The following is a 17,163-nucleotide window of genomic DNA, read 5'->3' as shown; positions in this document are numbered from 1 at the left end:
AAAACCGCAATAAAAGTTCACCTCCAGGCAGCTACAACCCTAAACTAACACCCTCCCCGGATTGCTAATAATCAAATGTAAACAATCAAATGCAGATACTTTTTCTTATGCCTTCTGATCTCTCTCTCTCTCTCTCTCTCTCTCTCTCTCTCTCTCTCTCTCTCTCTCTCTCTCTCTCTCTCTCTCTCTCTCTCTCTCTCTCTCTCTCTCTCTCTCTCTCTCTCTATGTCCACTACTTGATGTCCATATCCTAACCCCCCCCCCCTCCACACTCCTGATTGTAAATAATGTAAATAATTCATTGTGATTATCTTGTGTGATGACTGTATTATGCTGATAGTATATATGATAGTTTATATCTGTATCATGAATCAATTTAAGTGGACCCCGACTTAAACAAGTTGAAAAACTTATTCGGGTGTTACCATTTAGTGGTCAATTGTACGGAATATGTACTTCACTGTGCAACCTACTAATAAAAGCCTCAATCAATCAATCACTGTAGACACTTTTCACCTTTGATCACTAAAGACACTTTAACTGCTGCTGTGCCCCAAGGTCACCTCCATATTTATACTGTTGACTGTCAATCAGAATGTGCAATAATGTAATGTTACTTACTGTGCCTTGTGTGTACATTTTTATTTTTATTTTTATTTTTAGCTAAGTACCGTGTGACTTGTTGAAGGGTGGACTAGCAAAGTAAGATTTTCATTGTACGGCAAACTGTCTGTTTAACTGTGCATGTGACAATAAACAATCTTGAATCTTGAATACTATTCTTATATTTATCTGCCCCCTTTTTAACACCAATTATTTTAGATGACTTTATCACTGTTCCCTCCACCAACACCCCAACTCCAAAATACTTAAAATTTTCGTTTAAGCATTTTCAAAATGACACGTCCAATGAAAATCAAAAATCAGTTTGATATAATTCCAGTTGTCTCTTTTTGTAACTCTTTTTAAATTCAAAGATATTCTTGCAACTTTTTAAGCCTTTCTTTAGAGAATTCCATGCTTTCACAGCAGCAACAGATAAGCACATTTGTTTCAAACGTGTTGGCACTCTTGGATGTTCAAAGTCATACGACCTTCTGTGGTTCTCATCTTCAGACGCGAACACAAATAACTTTTCTAAGTCCTTCGGAAAACTTTATTTCTAGCTTTGAACATCACTAATAGATTATGCAATTCTACAATGTCTTTTAGTTTGAATAATCCTGACCTAATGAAGAGTGGATTTGTGTGGTGTCTGTATCCTACTGTACAAAAAATACAAATTACTCTTTTCTGTGAAAGAAATAAAGGCATTATGTTGCTGTGTTATGTATTTCCCCATATTTCTGCACAATAACTGAAATAAGGAAGAATAATTGAGCAATATTCTCATTGTGTTATACGGGAAACTGTATTTAACCTTGTTCAAAATAAATAAGCTTTTAGATAGCTTATTTTTCACATGCAATATATGAGCTTTCCATGTCAACTTTTCATCTAAGACAGGGGTGTCCAAACTTTTTCCACTGAGGGCCGCACACAGAAAAATTAAAGCATGCGGGGGCCATTTTGATATGTTTCATTTTCAAACCATAACAAAATATATGGATTTTGTTTTGTTTTTACCTTTAGGGCTCCCGGGGACCATAAAAGGTCTAAGTCATTAAAATGTAAAAAAAAACCAAGTCGAATTATTATATATATATATATTTTTTTTAACGCTTACAGTAAATCTCTACAGTATATCAACTTCAGGTTGAAAAATAAAGTAAAAAAAAAAAAAAGGTTTTATGCCTTTTCTGTCAAAGACAACTTTGTTTTTTTATAATAAAAGTGAAATATGCAGTATTTCCCCCACTGCCCAAAACATTCAAAAAGCAATGTTTGATGTGAAGTAATTAGAGCCTTAAAAAGATCAATAATGCAGGACACCATTCATTATTATTTTTGAGTAACCACAGTGAAAAGACAAATAAAATCCCATTAAATATATTTGGGACCCAAAAGGTGTCCCATTCATAAAGTGATACATTTTTATTAGGTTTTTTTTTACTTTCAACATTCAAGTTACGAGATCAACTTCAGATATATCTGTCCATTTTAAGTTTAAAGTATTATTTTGTTTGTTTTATGCTCTTTTGTCAAAGAAAACATTGATGTTTTTGTATGGCAACCACACAATATTTTCCACATAAAACATTTTAAAGTTAAATATTTGAAATAATCGGAGCCTTGAATAGGTCAATAATTCATTATAACATTGAGTTATTTTTTTTAATTTTTTTTTGAGAAATGGCAAAAAAAGAAAAATAAAGAAGAAAAAAACAGCCTGCATGGCAGCTTTGTGTCAACATTGCAACTTTTTCTAGTCAGATTTCACCTCATTCCACTTTTTTTTAATGTTTTTTATTTATTTTTGCAATAGCATTTCCAGAACGTGTGGCGGGCCGGTAAACTATTAGCTGCGGGCCGCAAATGGCCCTCGGGCCACACTTTGGACACCCCTGATCTAAGATGACCCCAAGAAATCTGATTTCAGACACCATCTCAATTTTCACATTGTTTATGGATAAACTAACTTCTATCTTTCTTTTATTACTGAATACCATAAATCAGTGGTTCTTAACCTGGGTTGGATGGAACCCTAGGGGTTCGGTGAGTCGGGCTCAGGGGTTCGGCAGAGGTCGAGACACACCCGACTCATCGTGTAAATAAAAACTTCTCCCTATCGGCGTATTACGGATACGGCAACAGCAGAAGTCAGACTGATTTGCAGGTGTGTAATTTGTTGTGAGTTTATGCACTGTGTTGGTTTTGTTCTTAGAACAAGGTGATGTTCATGCACGGTTCATTGTGTGCACCAGTAAAAAAACATGGTAACACTTTAGTATGGGGAACATATTCACCATTTTTAACACCTCTGTGGAGCTATGCCGCGTGCCGTCCTGCTTTAAGACCTCTACCATTGTCCCTGTCCCAAAGAAAGCACGGATCACAGGACTAAATGACTACAGGCCGGTCGCGCTGACGTCTGTGGTCATGAAGTCCTTTGAGCGCTTGGTCCTGCCCCACCTCAAGGACATCACCGCCCCCCTCCTGGACCCACTGCAGTTCACCTACAGAGCCAACAGGTCTGTGGATGATGCAGTGAACCTGGCCCTCCACTTCATCCTGGAGCATCTGGACTCCCCAGGAACCTACGCTAGGATCCTGTTTGTGGACTTCAGCTCTGCCTTCAATACCATCCTCCCTGGACTGCTACGAGACAAGCTCTACCAGCTCAGCGTGCCCGACTCCCTCTGCAGTTGGATTAATGACTTCCTGACAGACCGAAGACAGCACGTACGGCTGGGGAAGATTATCTCGGACAGTCGAACCACAAACACTGGTACTCCTCAGGGCTGTGTACTCTCCCCCTGGCTCTTCTCCCTGTATACAAACTGCTGCACCTCCAGTCACCAATCCGTAAAACTGCTCAAGTTTGCGGATGACACCACCCTCATCGGGCTCATCTCGAATGGCGATGAGTCCGCCTACAGGAGAGAGGTGGACCGGCTGACGTCCTGGTGCAGCCTCAACAACCTGGAGCTGAACGCCCAGAAAACAGTGGAGATGATCATGGACTTCAGGAAAGTCACAGCCCCACCATCCCCCCTCACCCTGATTGACTCTCCCACCTCCGTCCCCATTGTGGACTCCTTCCGTTTCTTGGGCACCACCATCACCCAGGACCTCAAGTGGGAGCTGACCATCAGCTCACTCATCAAGAAGGCCCAGCAGAGGATGTACTTCCTGCGGCAGCTGAGGAAACTTAAGGTGCCGACCGAGATGCTGGTGCAGTTTTACTCAGCCATCATAGAGTCCATCCTGACCTCCTCCATCACAGTGTGGTTCCCCGGCGCCACAGTCCAGGATAAGAATAGACTGCAGCGCATCGTACGTGCTGCTGAGAAGGTGATTGGCTGCAAGCTCCCATCCCTCCAGGACTTGTTCTCCTCCAGGACCAGGAGGCGTGTGGGTCGGATCACAGCTGACTCTTCTCACACTGGACACACACTATTCTCCCCTCTCCCCTCAGGCAGGAGACTACGCTCCATCCAGACCCACACCTCCCGCCACCTGAACAGTTTTTTCCCCTCGGCCATCAGGCAAATGAACAATAACTCCTAACAGCAGCTCCTTGAATTCCTTCTAAGTCTATCTGATAGCTCAGTCACAGCTCTTTTTATTACCAAATATGTGTTATATGTGTTTTATGTCGCACGTTTGCACCAAGAAAAATTCCTAGTTTGTGAACCCGTTCTCAAACAATGGCAATAAAACTATACTGATTCTGATTCTGATTCTGATTCTGATTAATTAGTTGCTTATTAACATGCAAATTAGTAACATATTGGCTCTGAACTAGTCATTATTAAGTACTTATTAATGCCTTATTATGGCCTCATTATAACCCTAACCCTCTAACCCTGGCCCTAACCCTAACCTTAACCCTAACCAAATAACTCTAAATTAAGTCTTTGTTACTTAGAATATGTTCCCCATACTAAAGTGTTACCAAAAACATATAACTTTGTCTTGAATTTGAAAAAAAAAAACATTTTATTTTTCACTAAAGAAGGGTTCCCTGAATGCGCATATGAAACTGGTGGGGTTCGGTACCTCCAACAAGGTTAAGAACCACTGCCATAAATGATTGTTTTATTTTGAAAATAGCTCGTTTTGTACATCACTTCCGTTTAATATGGCCTGGTCTTTTATATCACTTCCGGGTAGAATGACTCTCATAACATCAGCTTTATGGTCGGCGAAGCAGCGAATGATTGCTAACGCTAATTCTTTTGTTCGTTTGTGTCTTCGCCCACAGTGGAAAACATGTCAGATACGGTAGGATGCGCGTATATATCGTAATTGTTGTAACATTATATGTTTGTAACCCACAATTGGACATAAAAGTGTGTTATGCCTGCCACTTAGGTGCTGTGATATGCTAACGTTTAGCTCCCATTTAGAGGCCCAAACACTACTCACTTTATCTCCAACCTAACAAGATATACATTCAAATGTTTTTTCATCACGACTTTCAGTTCTGTTTTCACCAGCAGTGGTTTTATTTTCTAATGCGTCGTCCGGTGTGACGTTTAAACATGTATTGTTGTTGACTTGTAGGAAACAAAACCATCGAGCCAAGACGGTGGAGACAAGAAAGATGGAGAATACATCAAATTGAAAGTGATCGGTCAGGTAAGAGACGTCTCTGCAACGTTCCCAAAACATTGTTTACATCAGAATCAGTCGCAGGACATGGTGGGGTTTGAAGTTAACGTGTAACTGTGGAGTTGCAAGTGTTTCTACCTCGGTGTGTTGAAAGACAAGGGATCAATAAAGTACTTTCTATTCTAATTTATTCTATACCATCTAAGGCCATGTCTACACTACGCCGGATAACCCCCTAAACAAATAATTATTTAGTTGAAAGTCACTGGAGTGTACAAACTAACGACAAAGTATACCATCTAAGGCCATGTCTACACTACGCCGGATAACCCCTTAAAGAAATAGTTATTTAGTTGAAATTCACTCGAGTGTACAAACTAACGACAAAGTATACCATCTAAGGCCATGTCTACACTAAGTCGGATAACCCCTTAAACGAATAATTATTTAGTTGAAAGTCACTCGAGTGTACAAACTAACGACAAATTATAGACATGTTTAATGCATATGTTCCTTTTTGACTGTACTTAAATGTATAATGTATTTATATCACTCACATGTGAATAATACTTTATAATAGACGGTATTTATATCACTCACATGTGAATAATGCTGTATAATAGACTGTATTTATATTATTCACATGTAAAAAAAATACCTAAGTGTTTATTGTCTATTGTGAGCGAACTGTGGTGCTGAATTTCCCCCAGGGATCAATAAAGTACTTTCTATTCTATTTTATTCTATACCATCTAAGGCCATGTCTACACTACGCCGGATAACCCCTTAAACTAATAGTTATTTAGTTGAAAGTCACTCGAGTGTACAAACTAACGATAGATTATACCATCTAAGGCCATGTCTACACTACGCCGGATAACCCCTTAAACGAATAGTTATTTAGTTGAAAGTCACTCGAGTGTACAAACTAACGATAGATTATACCATCTAAGGCCATGTCTATACTACGCCGGATAACCCCTATTTAGTTGAAAGTCATTCGAGTGTACAAACTAACGACAAATTATAGACATGTATAATGCATATGTTCCTTTTTGACTGTACTTAAATGTATAATGTATCTATATTACTCACATGTGAATAATGCTGTATAATAGACTGTATTCATGTTATTCACATGTGAATAATGCTGTATAATAGACTGTATTCATGTTATTCACATGTGAATAATGCTGTATAATAGACGGTATTTATATTATTCACATGTGAATAATGCTGTCGTTGTGGCTTGTACAGCCCTTTGAGACACTTGTGATTTAGGGCTATATAAATAAACATTGACTGATTGATTGATTGATTGATATTATTCACATGTGAATAATGCTGTATAATAGACTGTATTTATATTATGCACATGTAAAAAAAATACCCAAGTGTATATTGTCTATTGTGAGCGAACTGTGGTGCTGAATTTCCCCCAGGGATCAATTAAGTACTTTCTATTCTATTGTATACCATCTGAGGCCATGTCTACACTACGCCGGATAACCCCTTAAACGCATAATTATTTAGTTGAAAGTCACTCAAGTGTACAAACTAACGACAAATTATACCATCCAAGGCTATGTCTACACTAAGCCAGATAAGTCCTTAAACGAATAATTATTTAGTTGAAATTCACTCGAGTGCACAAACTAACGACAAATTATACCATCTAAGGCTATGTCTACAGTAAGCCGGAGGACCCCTTAAACGCATAATTATTTAGTTGAAAGTCACTCGAGTGTACAAACCAACAACAAATTATAGATAATGCATATGTTCCTTTTTGACTGTACTTAAATGTATAATGTATATTATTCACATGTGAATAATGTTGTATAATAGACTGTATTCATGTTATTCACATGTAAAAAACACCTAAGTGTTTATTGTCTATTGTGAGCGAACTGTGGTGCTGAATTTTCCCCAGGGATCAATAAAGTACTTTCTATTGTATACCATCTAAGGCCATGTCTACACTACGCCGGATAACCCCTTAAACGAATAATTATTTAGTTGAAAGTCACTCGAGTGCACAAACTTAACGACAAATTATACCATCTAAGGCTATGTCTACACTAAGCTGGATAACCCCTTAAACGAATAATTATTTAGTTGAAAGTCACTCGAGTGTACAAAGTAACGACAAATTATAGACATGTTTAATGCATATGTTCCTCTTTGACTGTACTTAAATGTATAATGTATTTATATTACTCACATGTGAATAATGCTGTATAATAGACTGTATTCATGTTATTCACATGTGAATAATGCTGTATAATAGACGGTATTTATATTATTCACATGTGAAAAATGCTGTATAATAGACTGTATTTATATTATTCACATATAAAAAAATCCCTAAGTGTTTATTGTCTATTGTGAGTGAACTGTGGTGCCGAATTTCCCCCAGGGATCAATAAAGTACTTTCTATTTTATTCTATACCATCTAAGGCCATGTCTACACTACCCCTTAAACGAAAAATGATTTAGTTGAAAGTCACTCGTGTGCACAAACTAACGACAAATTATACCATCTAAGGCTATGTCTACACTACGCCGGATAACCCCTTAAAAGCATAATTATTTAGTTGAAAGTCACTCGAGTGTACAAACTAACGATAAATTATACCATCTAAGGCCATGTCTACACTACGCCGGATAACCCCTTAAACAAATAATTATTTATCCTAAGCCTCGTTTCAGCCACACTAAACCAGCGTTTAAGGTTCCCCTCCTCGGACTAATTTTTACACGGGTAAGTGAGCCGTGTATTTCTTGAATCTCCGGCTCTTAGCTTTGTATGGACTCATTGATCGTTTACAAACTGAGTTCGGAGAGGAAGTGACGCCAGAAAGACCGTGTCCCACACAGGAAGTGACGTCAGAAAGAACGCGCCACAGCCAGCTTCATAATAAAGCGGTTTCATAACTCTGAGCTAACCACTGGAAATATGGAGGTGAGTCATTCAGACATGGCCGTGTTTCTCCTTCTGTCTGTATAGACGCTTGTGGAAATCACACATGAATACCTTAAGAGAAAGCCATTGCAGCTATTTGAGATACAACACTTCTCAGACGGCAAGAGAACTTTTGAATGTCGAGGTCAGCTGTGATTCTACTTACCGAAAAACTTTGTCCATTTGTCGAAGGAGAGTAGGGATGTCCGAAACACTCGATTCTAGTTCATTGAAATACCACAACACTGGATATTGTTCAGATAATTTACATTTAAGAAATTGCACACAAAGCAACACTGGAGGTGACTATGACGTGTACATTTTCCGGGCATGCGTATTAGGTCGCGTTGCGCCGGCTGACGGGGGGGGGGGGCGGTCTTAAACGACCATTGTGTGCGTGTGTGTGGACAAGGATAAGGTTAGGTGGGATTTACCCTTAGCCGGCTTAGTGTAAACGGGGCCTAAGATGGCGGATATAGCTAATAAAAGTGAGATCCTGATTGTTGCTTGACACCAGTCTTTGATTTCCAGGACAGCAGTGAAATCCACTTCAAAGTAAAGATGACAACACATCTGAAAAAGCTGAAAGAGTCTTACAGCCAGAGACAGGTTGGAACTCAACACAGTATCTCTAAACTTGGAACAACATAAACTGCATGTCAGTTTTAACATTTGTGTTGCAGGGCGTCCCAGCAAGTACACTCAGGTTTTTGTTTGAAGGACAGAGAATAGAAGATAGCCAAACTCCTAAAGAGGTATGCCTTTATTACCAGTAATGTTCATTGTGATCTATTGTAGGGCTGCACGTTTTATCAACAATAAATTGCCATCTAGGTTTTAATTAGTGTGATTACGTAACCGCACAAGGCGGAGGTTTTTGGGGTTGTTTTGCCTCGTGTTCGTTAGTCTCGTGCTTTAAACAAGGAGAAATATATCTTACTCTGTGCATCATTCTCAGCACCTGAGCATGATTATTTAACAGTAGAATTAAATGAACGCAGTGAGCCCTCTTTTTACTCATCCACAAAAGGCTTTACACACACACAGAAAGCACAGGCAGCCTGCCCTACTCGCAACTTGCCGCAAAGTAACAAAAATGAGGAATGGAAAAAAATGTATGTGTATATGTATATAAATACATATATGTGTATGTATATATATATATATGTGTATATATGATTATATATGTATATATGTCCCATGTGGAAATAGTTCACCTTCAACATGGGCAATATTAGTCCATCAACATACTAACAAGCGAGATGGCAACAGACAAAAAGACAATGTCCGACCTAGTTTTTCCAACTGGGGGAAAAAAAAATTACTTTTAAGATTTTCAATATATATTTAGGTGACATTTTTGTTTACAGAAATTAGTCTTTTATCATTTGTTTATTTATTTAAGATAACAAAGTTGTGTACCCTCCAATTACAGTACATCGGTAAACAATTCTACAGTAATAAGAAATAAAAGTGTGTATCTTTTTAAACGGTTATATGCAGTATTATTAAACATTATGATTACATTACATTATGGACACTGTATAGTTTTTAGCAGTTATTTCTTCATTTACGAGCATGATGTAGACCAGGGGTCACCAACGCGGTGCCCGCGGGCACCAGGTCGCCCGTAAGTACCAGATGAGTCGCCCGCTGGCCTGTTCTAAAAATAGCTCAAATGGCAGCACTTACCAGTGAGCTGCCTCTATTTTTTAAATTGTATTTATTTACTAGCAAGCTGGTCTCGCTTTGCCCGACATTTTTAATTCTAAGAGAGACAAAACTCAAATAGAATTTGAAAATCCAAGGAAATATTTTAAAGACTTGGTCTTCACTTGTTTAAATAAATTCATAATTTTTTTTACTTTGCTTCTTATAACTTTCAGAAAGACAATTTTAGAGAAAAAATACAACCTTAAAAATGATTTTAGGATTTTTAAACACATATACCTTTTTACCTTTTAAATTCCTTCATCTTCTTTCCTGACAATTGAAATCAATGTTCAAGTAAATTTATTTTTTCTATTGTAAAGAATAATAAATACATTTTAATTTAATTCTTCATTTTAGCTTCTGTTTTTTCGACAAAGAATATTTGTGAAATATTTCTTCAAACTTATTATGATTAAAATTTAAAAAAAATGATTCTGGCAAATCTAGAAAATCTGTAGAATCAAATTTATATCTTATTTCAAAGTCTTTTGAATTTCTTTGAAAAAATTTGTTCTGGAAAATCTAGTAGAAATAATGATTTGTCTTTGTTAGAAATATAGCTTGGTCCAATTTGTTATATATTCTAACAAAGTGCAGATTGGATTTTAACCTTTTTAAAACTAGTCATCAAAATTCTAAAATTAATCTTAATCAGGAAAAATTACTAATGATGTTCCATAAATTATTTTTTTAAATTTTTTCAAAAAGATTCGAATTAGCTAGTTTGTCTCTTCTTTTTTTCGGTTGAATTTTGAATTTTAAAGAGTCGAAATTGAAGATAAACTATGTTTCAAAATGTAATTGTCATATTTTTCGTGTTTTCTCCTCTTTTAAACCATTAAATTAAGTGTAAATATCATTAATTATTAATAATAACATAGAGTTAAAGGTAAATTGAGCAAATTGGCTATTTCTGGCAATTTATCTAAGTGTGTATCAAACTGGTAGCCCTTCGCATTAATCAGTACCCAAGAAGTAGCTCTTGGTTTCAAGAAGGTTGGTGACCCCTGATGTAGACAAAAGGTCTGAGTCTGTCTGCAGAAAGCAAAATATTGATGAAAGTAGATTATCGCATATTGTTCTAATGTGTGGCACTTTGCCACAATAATATGTTGATTACATTGTCTTCCGTCACTTATTTTCACATTTATATATACATATATATATGACTTAGACTTCCTTTATTGTCATTCAAATTTGAACTTTACAGTACAGATAAGAATGCCATTTCGTTGCATTAGGGTATATATATATATATATTATACTTTTGATTATAAAATCTAACAATTGCAAATCACATTGCAATTTTGGAGAGAAAAATCGTTATTAGCTTTTTTTAAATAATGCAGCCCTCGACTCTTGTGGTGCTGATCGGGTCGAGGGGTCTTAATAAAATGTGTGATCTTGTCCTAACAGCTGGGGATGGAGGACGAGGATGTCATTGAGGTGTATCAAGAACAGACGGGTGGACTTTGGAATGATTAAATCTCCTGTCTTCTTAACCTTCTTTTTTCGTTTGTATTTCACTTTTTTTTGGTTGCATTCTGTCCACTTTCAAACCATCTGGATCAAAACTATTAGGGCTTCCATGCATTGGGATGGTGAGGTTGAGGACCAGGCAGATGCCATATTTGTTGTATAAAGTAGTGACATTCGCAGGAAACTAAAAGAGATTGTTTTGTTCAAGGAAGCCAAATCCTGTAATGTTTAAGTGACAGGAAGCATTGCGACAATTTTTGATGTACTATTTTTTTGGCATCACACTTCCCTTGTACATAATTTGAAAACCAGCCCCAGTGTTTGCTTTAAAGGTGACATTAATGCAATACACTACACATTTACCGGTCTAAAATAACCATTACTCATAATTGGTACAGTATTTTAAATAGTTCATAATAATAACTGCTTGTACATGTTGGTGATGGGTTTTAGAGCATTGTAAGTATTGCAACCATTTTTTTATCTCCTGTGTGGTATCATACTGAAAGTTTTCACCCTGTAAATAGCACTCCACTGCACCCGTTTGGACACATTTGGTTGGCATCTGCAGTTGTGGCAGCTCCTCTTGCGTTGTTGTTGGAATCTGACGGTCCGTAGCCTCTAGTATAACAAAGTTCCTCGAGAAGATCATTATTACTTTGAATTTGCCTACTTTGTGCATATCAAATCAAGTTATTGGCTGCTGTCTTGAGGCGATGAAAGTAAATATGAAAAGTCTGGGTCCCAAAGCAATGATTCTAGTCCCAACATCTAATTCTTCTGAGGAACATTGATACAGATGGTCTGAGATTCTGCTGATTTTGCTTTTTTATTTTGCAAATAAAATATTTATAAATGAAACAATATTTTTCTAAAACTGTATTTTGTGCTAGCCTGAAATGTGCTCTGAAGTCTGCAGTAAGGATGAGAAAAGTGGACTATAGGCCAACCTGTACCTCCACTTTTTCGCCTTTTTTTTTGAGTGTTGCTTAATCCCATTTTCATTCCTACTACTGTACTACTTTAGAATGTATAATCATCTATGTCAAACAGGTGAAAGCGGAGTATGCATGACCTGATACAAATGAATGGAATGCCAAAGATGGTAATTCCCTTCCAATGACTTGTGCTGGCAGAGGTGATGTATATACTGTATACTCACATATGCTGTACTGTATATATGGTGTACAAACTGTTAAGGATATTCGGCCTTTGGGTAAAGTTTAGGAATGAAGCGAGACACCATATCAGGCAATCTCAACCTTTTTGATCCTTGGGGCCTAACTTTTACACTACAGATGAGCCCAGGGCCTACACAAATATGAACAGACATGTTAATCTTACTCTCGATTTTAATCGTATTCAATAATTATGTTTAACTTTCTAAGTTTAACAGGATAAACCATATGATATGACAGCATAATCACAAAGATTATTATCAAGACTTAGGTCAGACTGATTACAAAAATAAATAAGCTGCAAAAGAAGGGAATAAAAAAAATAAATTATGAAAAATACATTTACATACCGTATTTTTCGGACTATAAGTTGCTCTGGAGTATAAGTCGCACCGGCTGAAAATGCATAATAAAGAAGGAAAAAAACATAAGTCGCATTTTTGGGGGAAATTTATTTGATAAAAGCCAACACCAAGAATAGACATTTGAAAGGCAATTTAAAATAAATAAAGAATAGTGAACAACGGGCTGAATAAGTGTACGTTATATGAGGCATAAATAACCAACTGGTATGTTAACGTAACATATTATGGTAAGAGTCATTCAAATAACTATAACATATAGAACATGCTATACGTTTACCAAACAATCTGTCACTCCTAATCGCTAAATCCCATGAAATCTTATACGTCTAGTCTCTTACGTGAATGAGATCAATAATAATGTTTGATATTTTACGCTAATGTGTTAATAATTTCACACATAAGTCGCACCCCCGGCCAAACTGTGAAAAAAACTGCGACTTACAGTCCGAAAAATACGGTAGTTAGGCAGTGCTAAAATAAATTCAAACAAAATTAAATATGTTTGTGAAATAAACTGTCAATAAGAGAAAAGTGAAAATGCAAATATTGCATCACTTTAGTAATATATTTTATGCTTAAGAAACTCTTACTAACCTCAGACTTTCTCCTTTTTAAAAAAAATATTATAACTACCAAGAGTGCTGGAAAAGTATAATAACTGAGTACCTGCGTCACTTACGGCACAGAACTCTAGGGGGTGCTCATGGCCCAGAAATGGGCCTTGGAGCTATGGTTAAGGAACACTGCACTATAACCCTTCCAGGTGAGCTTTGATTGATAGATTTAAACTTTTATTAGTAGGTTGCACAGTACAGTACATATTCCGTACAATTGACCACTAAATGGTAACACCCCAATAAGTTTTTCAACTTGTTTAAGTCGGGGTCCACTCAAATTGATTCATGATACAGATATATACTAATCATCAGAGTATATACATTGAATTATTTACAATCCGGGGTGTGGGATGTGGAGGGGTGGGTTAGGTTTGGTTGATATCAACACTTCAGTCATCAACAATTGTATCATTAGAGAAATGGACATTGAAACAGTGTAGGTCTGACTTGGTAGGATATGTACAGCAAGTAGTGGACATAGAGAGAGAGATCAGAAAGCATAAGAATAAGTATCTACATTTGATTATTTACAATCCGCAGAGGTGGGATGTGGAAGGGGGAGGGTGTTAGTTTAGGGTTGCAGTTACCTGGAGGTGTTCTTTTAGTGCGGTTTTGAAGGAGGATAGAGATGCCCTAGCTTAAAACGTGCAACTGTAAAATACTTACTGCACAATTTGTCTCAAACAAGAAACTGAATGGCAAAATTCACAAAGGTGTTTGTTTATGAATCGACCCAAATATTTCCTGGTTCAATTTCAAATGGGCTGCACTGTGGCCTACAGTTAGCATGTCGGACACATCTGCAACAATAGATTGTTTCCAGAAATAAACAACATTTTATTGAATTGTAATATGAACAAATACCATCTTCAATACGATTGCCGACGTCGGTGATGCAAAAGTTGAATATGAGTCAATAAAGCCACATTTCCTGCCCGTCTACTTTAGGGGCACTCTATATGTCCTACGATCGACAGGCAGTCCAGGGTGTGCCTCGCCTCTTGCCTGAAGTCAGCTCACCTGTGACCTTGTGGTAGATAATGCATGGATGGATGTCAAAATCTGGAAGATCTCAAAAAGGGTCGTGTGATGTGAATAAGACTCCGTCAGCATCCTTCCGTCTGGGGAGACGATGGGGTAGATCCAAAAAGGGGGGTGGGTCTCACTGCGAGATGGCCCCTGGCACCCGTTTCTTTCGCCAATCGGATGGGCTTAGAACCGGTATCTGCTGGAGTGACCTCTCCAGTGGACCTCTCCAGTGGATCTACACGGCCTGGGCATGGAACTATGAAGGGCAAGCTGTTGTCCAGGCAGCAAGCCCCCCCCTCTCCGCATGGCTGGTGGATCCAAGGGAGCGACGAGTGTCGATACAACTTGGCACCAGCGACGCCGCAGGAGTTGTCGGAATGACGCTACTACGTCAAACCGCCTTTAGGACTCGGATCCTGATTTTCTGTCGGGGTTTACTCCCTTAGCCTTACCCTCGAGTGGGTTGACCGCAAGGCAGCGGGGGTTGTGAGATTGGAGATTTCCTTCTCCTAGATGGGCTGCCTTACCAGGTTTACGAGCCCCATCTGCCCGAATGCGGCAGGTAGCACGGGGGTACATCTTACCCGTGGTGGTATAAGCCCGACCTGACAAGATAAGACTACATCTCAACTAATTTCCTCAAAGCAAGGGTTATCTTTTCCGATAGAGCTGTCCCGCAGCGATGGTATCGGCGACCCGTATCTACAGAACATAATCCCAGACAAAATCATCAAGACTGTGCCCGCCATACCCATGGTAATGCCACAGCCCACATGCTGAGAATGAGGGGCCTGGGGCATCTTGAACGCAGAGGGGAACCCGATGGTCTGATTGGTTACCACTGAGCTCAGATTCCATGTAAGGGGCACGAGTGACAACCCTGAAGCCGACAAGAACATCGCTCCGGGGACGAAGAAGCATCTGGGCAAGTTCTTCCGCAATCCAAAGTGGACGTTCCTCAGGGCATAAACCCCACTGCTGTTTCCTAACAAGCCCACCAGCACGGACAGGAGCATGAGAACCTGACCCGCTACAATCTCAGGTGGCGTGGAGGCCTCCAACAAGCTGATGTACCTGCAGTGTGTGACCACAAAGCCGGGGCTCACCTCGGTGTGGCTGTTGAAGCAAGCCCTCCACAGGCCCACCCAGGCTACACCCGAGCTGATCGCTTTGTTGTCCTTCACCAACCAAACCCTCCACTGGACCAGTCCAAGAGCCATGGCGGTTAGAATCCAGCCCGTGCAGCCCAGCCACAAGGCACAAAGCTGGGAGTGGGTCATAGCAGGGCACGACTTCACCGACGAGTCCACGTGGTGTCCTCCAGTGCTCCGTCACTCGGACATCTGGGAGAAAAACACCCTGAGATGATAAGACAACACAGGAAGAATGAAGAAGGCGAACCCTTTGAGAAAGAGGTGACATGAATGTGACGAGCCACCCACCCTTCCTTCACGGACCCTGCAGGATGTCAAAGGTTCTCTCCATTGAGTGAAATCTTAAGTACGAAGGTTTATATTCGCACTTCCTTATTCTTATCCCTGTAACCCGGAATGATGACGCCGCTGTAAATGATTGACAGCGCCATTGTGATTGTGGCTGTGGTCAGTTTGTGGTGACTCCAACACACCTGTGCAGGGGTTTTCCCTAATGAATGTCTTTTCTAGAACCAGGAAACGTGACACATCAGAATGAGACTTAAACTGTTTATTTAGATAAATGTACACAAGGTCTGACAAAGGACCACTTTTTAATTAAAGTAAACATCCAGCTGTTTAAGGTCTTTATAGAAAACAAGAATCAGAACATATTGTAAGTAATTACAAAAGTAAGAAAGTCTTAAATATCTTGCATTGTGACACAATGCATAATAATTACAAGGTATGAACATCATTTTGTAAAAAGGTGAAGCCAAAAGCAGTGACGTTGTCACGTTGTGTAAATAATAAATAAAAAGAGAATACAACAAATCCTTTGCAACTAATCATTAACTTTGAATTTAATGGCAGCAACACATTGCAAAAAAGGCATTTTTACCAGTGTGTTACATGGCCTTTCCTTTTAACAACACTCAGTAAACGATTGGGAACTGAGGAGACACATTTTTGACGTGGAATTCTTTCCCATTCTTGCTTGATGTACAGCTTAAGTTGTTCAACAGTCTCCCTTCTCATATTTTAGCCTTCACACATTTTCAATGTCTGGACTACAGGCAGGCCAGTCTAGTACCCGCACTCTTTTACTATGAAGCCACGCTGTTGTAACACATGACTTGGCATTGTCTTGCTGAAATAAGCAGGGGCGTCCATGGACGGCAACATGTGTTGCTCCAAAACCTGTATGTACCTTTCAGCATTAATGGTGCCTTCACAGACGTGTAAGTTACCCATGTCTTGGCCACTAATACACCCCCATACCATCACACATGCTGCCTTTTACACTTTGAGCACGTCCACAGTTTCCAAAAACAATTTGAAATGTGGACTCGTCAGACCACAGACCACTTTTCCACTTTGCGTCAGTCCATCTTAGATGAGCTCTGGCCCAGCGAAGCAGACAGCGTTTCTGGGTGTTGTTGATAAATGGCTTTGGCTTTGCATAG

The 17,163-nt window shown here is 38.8% G+C and overlaps 2 protein-coding genes across 2 annotated transcripts; one reads left to right on the top strand and one right to left on the bottom strand.

Moving 5' to 3' along the window:
- Positions 1–4,743: 4,743 nt before the first annotated feature.
- On the top strand, positions 4,744–12,239 carry sumo1 (small ubiquitin like modifier 1). The gene is made up of 5 exons (XM_062055791.1): positions 4,744–4,887; positions 5,170–5,244; positions 8,715–8,792; positions 8,867–8,938; positions 11,313–12,239. The coding sequence occupies exons 1-5, from the start codon at positions 4,876–4,878 to the stop codon at positions 11,379–11,381; spliced, it is 306 nt and encodes a 101-aa protein (XP_061911775.1). The 5' UTR covers positions 4,744–4,875; the 3' UTR covers positions 11,382–12,239.
- A 2,187-nt stretch (positions 12,240–14,426) lies between these two features.
- LOC133660950 (claudin-34-like) lies at positions 14,427–15,844 on the bottom strand. The gene has a single exon (XM_062064392.1). The coding sequence runs from the start codon at positions 15,842–15,844 to the stop codon at positions 15,191–15,193; it is 654 nt and encodes a 217-aa protein (XP_061920376.1). The 3' UTR covers positions 14,427–15,190.
- Between the last annotated feature and the right edge of the window lie 1,319 nt (positions 15,845–17,163).

The sequence above is a fragment of the Entelurus aequoreus genome, linkage group LG01 (genome assembly GCF_033978785.1).
Source record: "Entelurus aequoreus isolate RoL-2023_Sb linkage group LG01, RoL_Eaeq_v1.1, whole genome shotgun sequence".
In the NCBI taxonomy this organism is placed as follows: domain Eukaryota; kingdom Metazoa; phylum Chordata; class Actinopteri; order Syngnathiformes; family Syngnathidae; genus Entelurus; species Entelurus aequoreus.
Note: the sequence above shows the minus strand (reverse complement) of the source record. Positions and strands in the feature narration are given on the sequence as shown.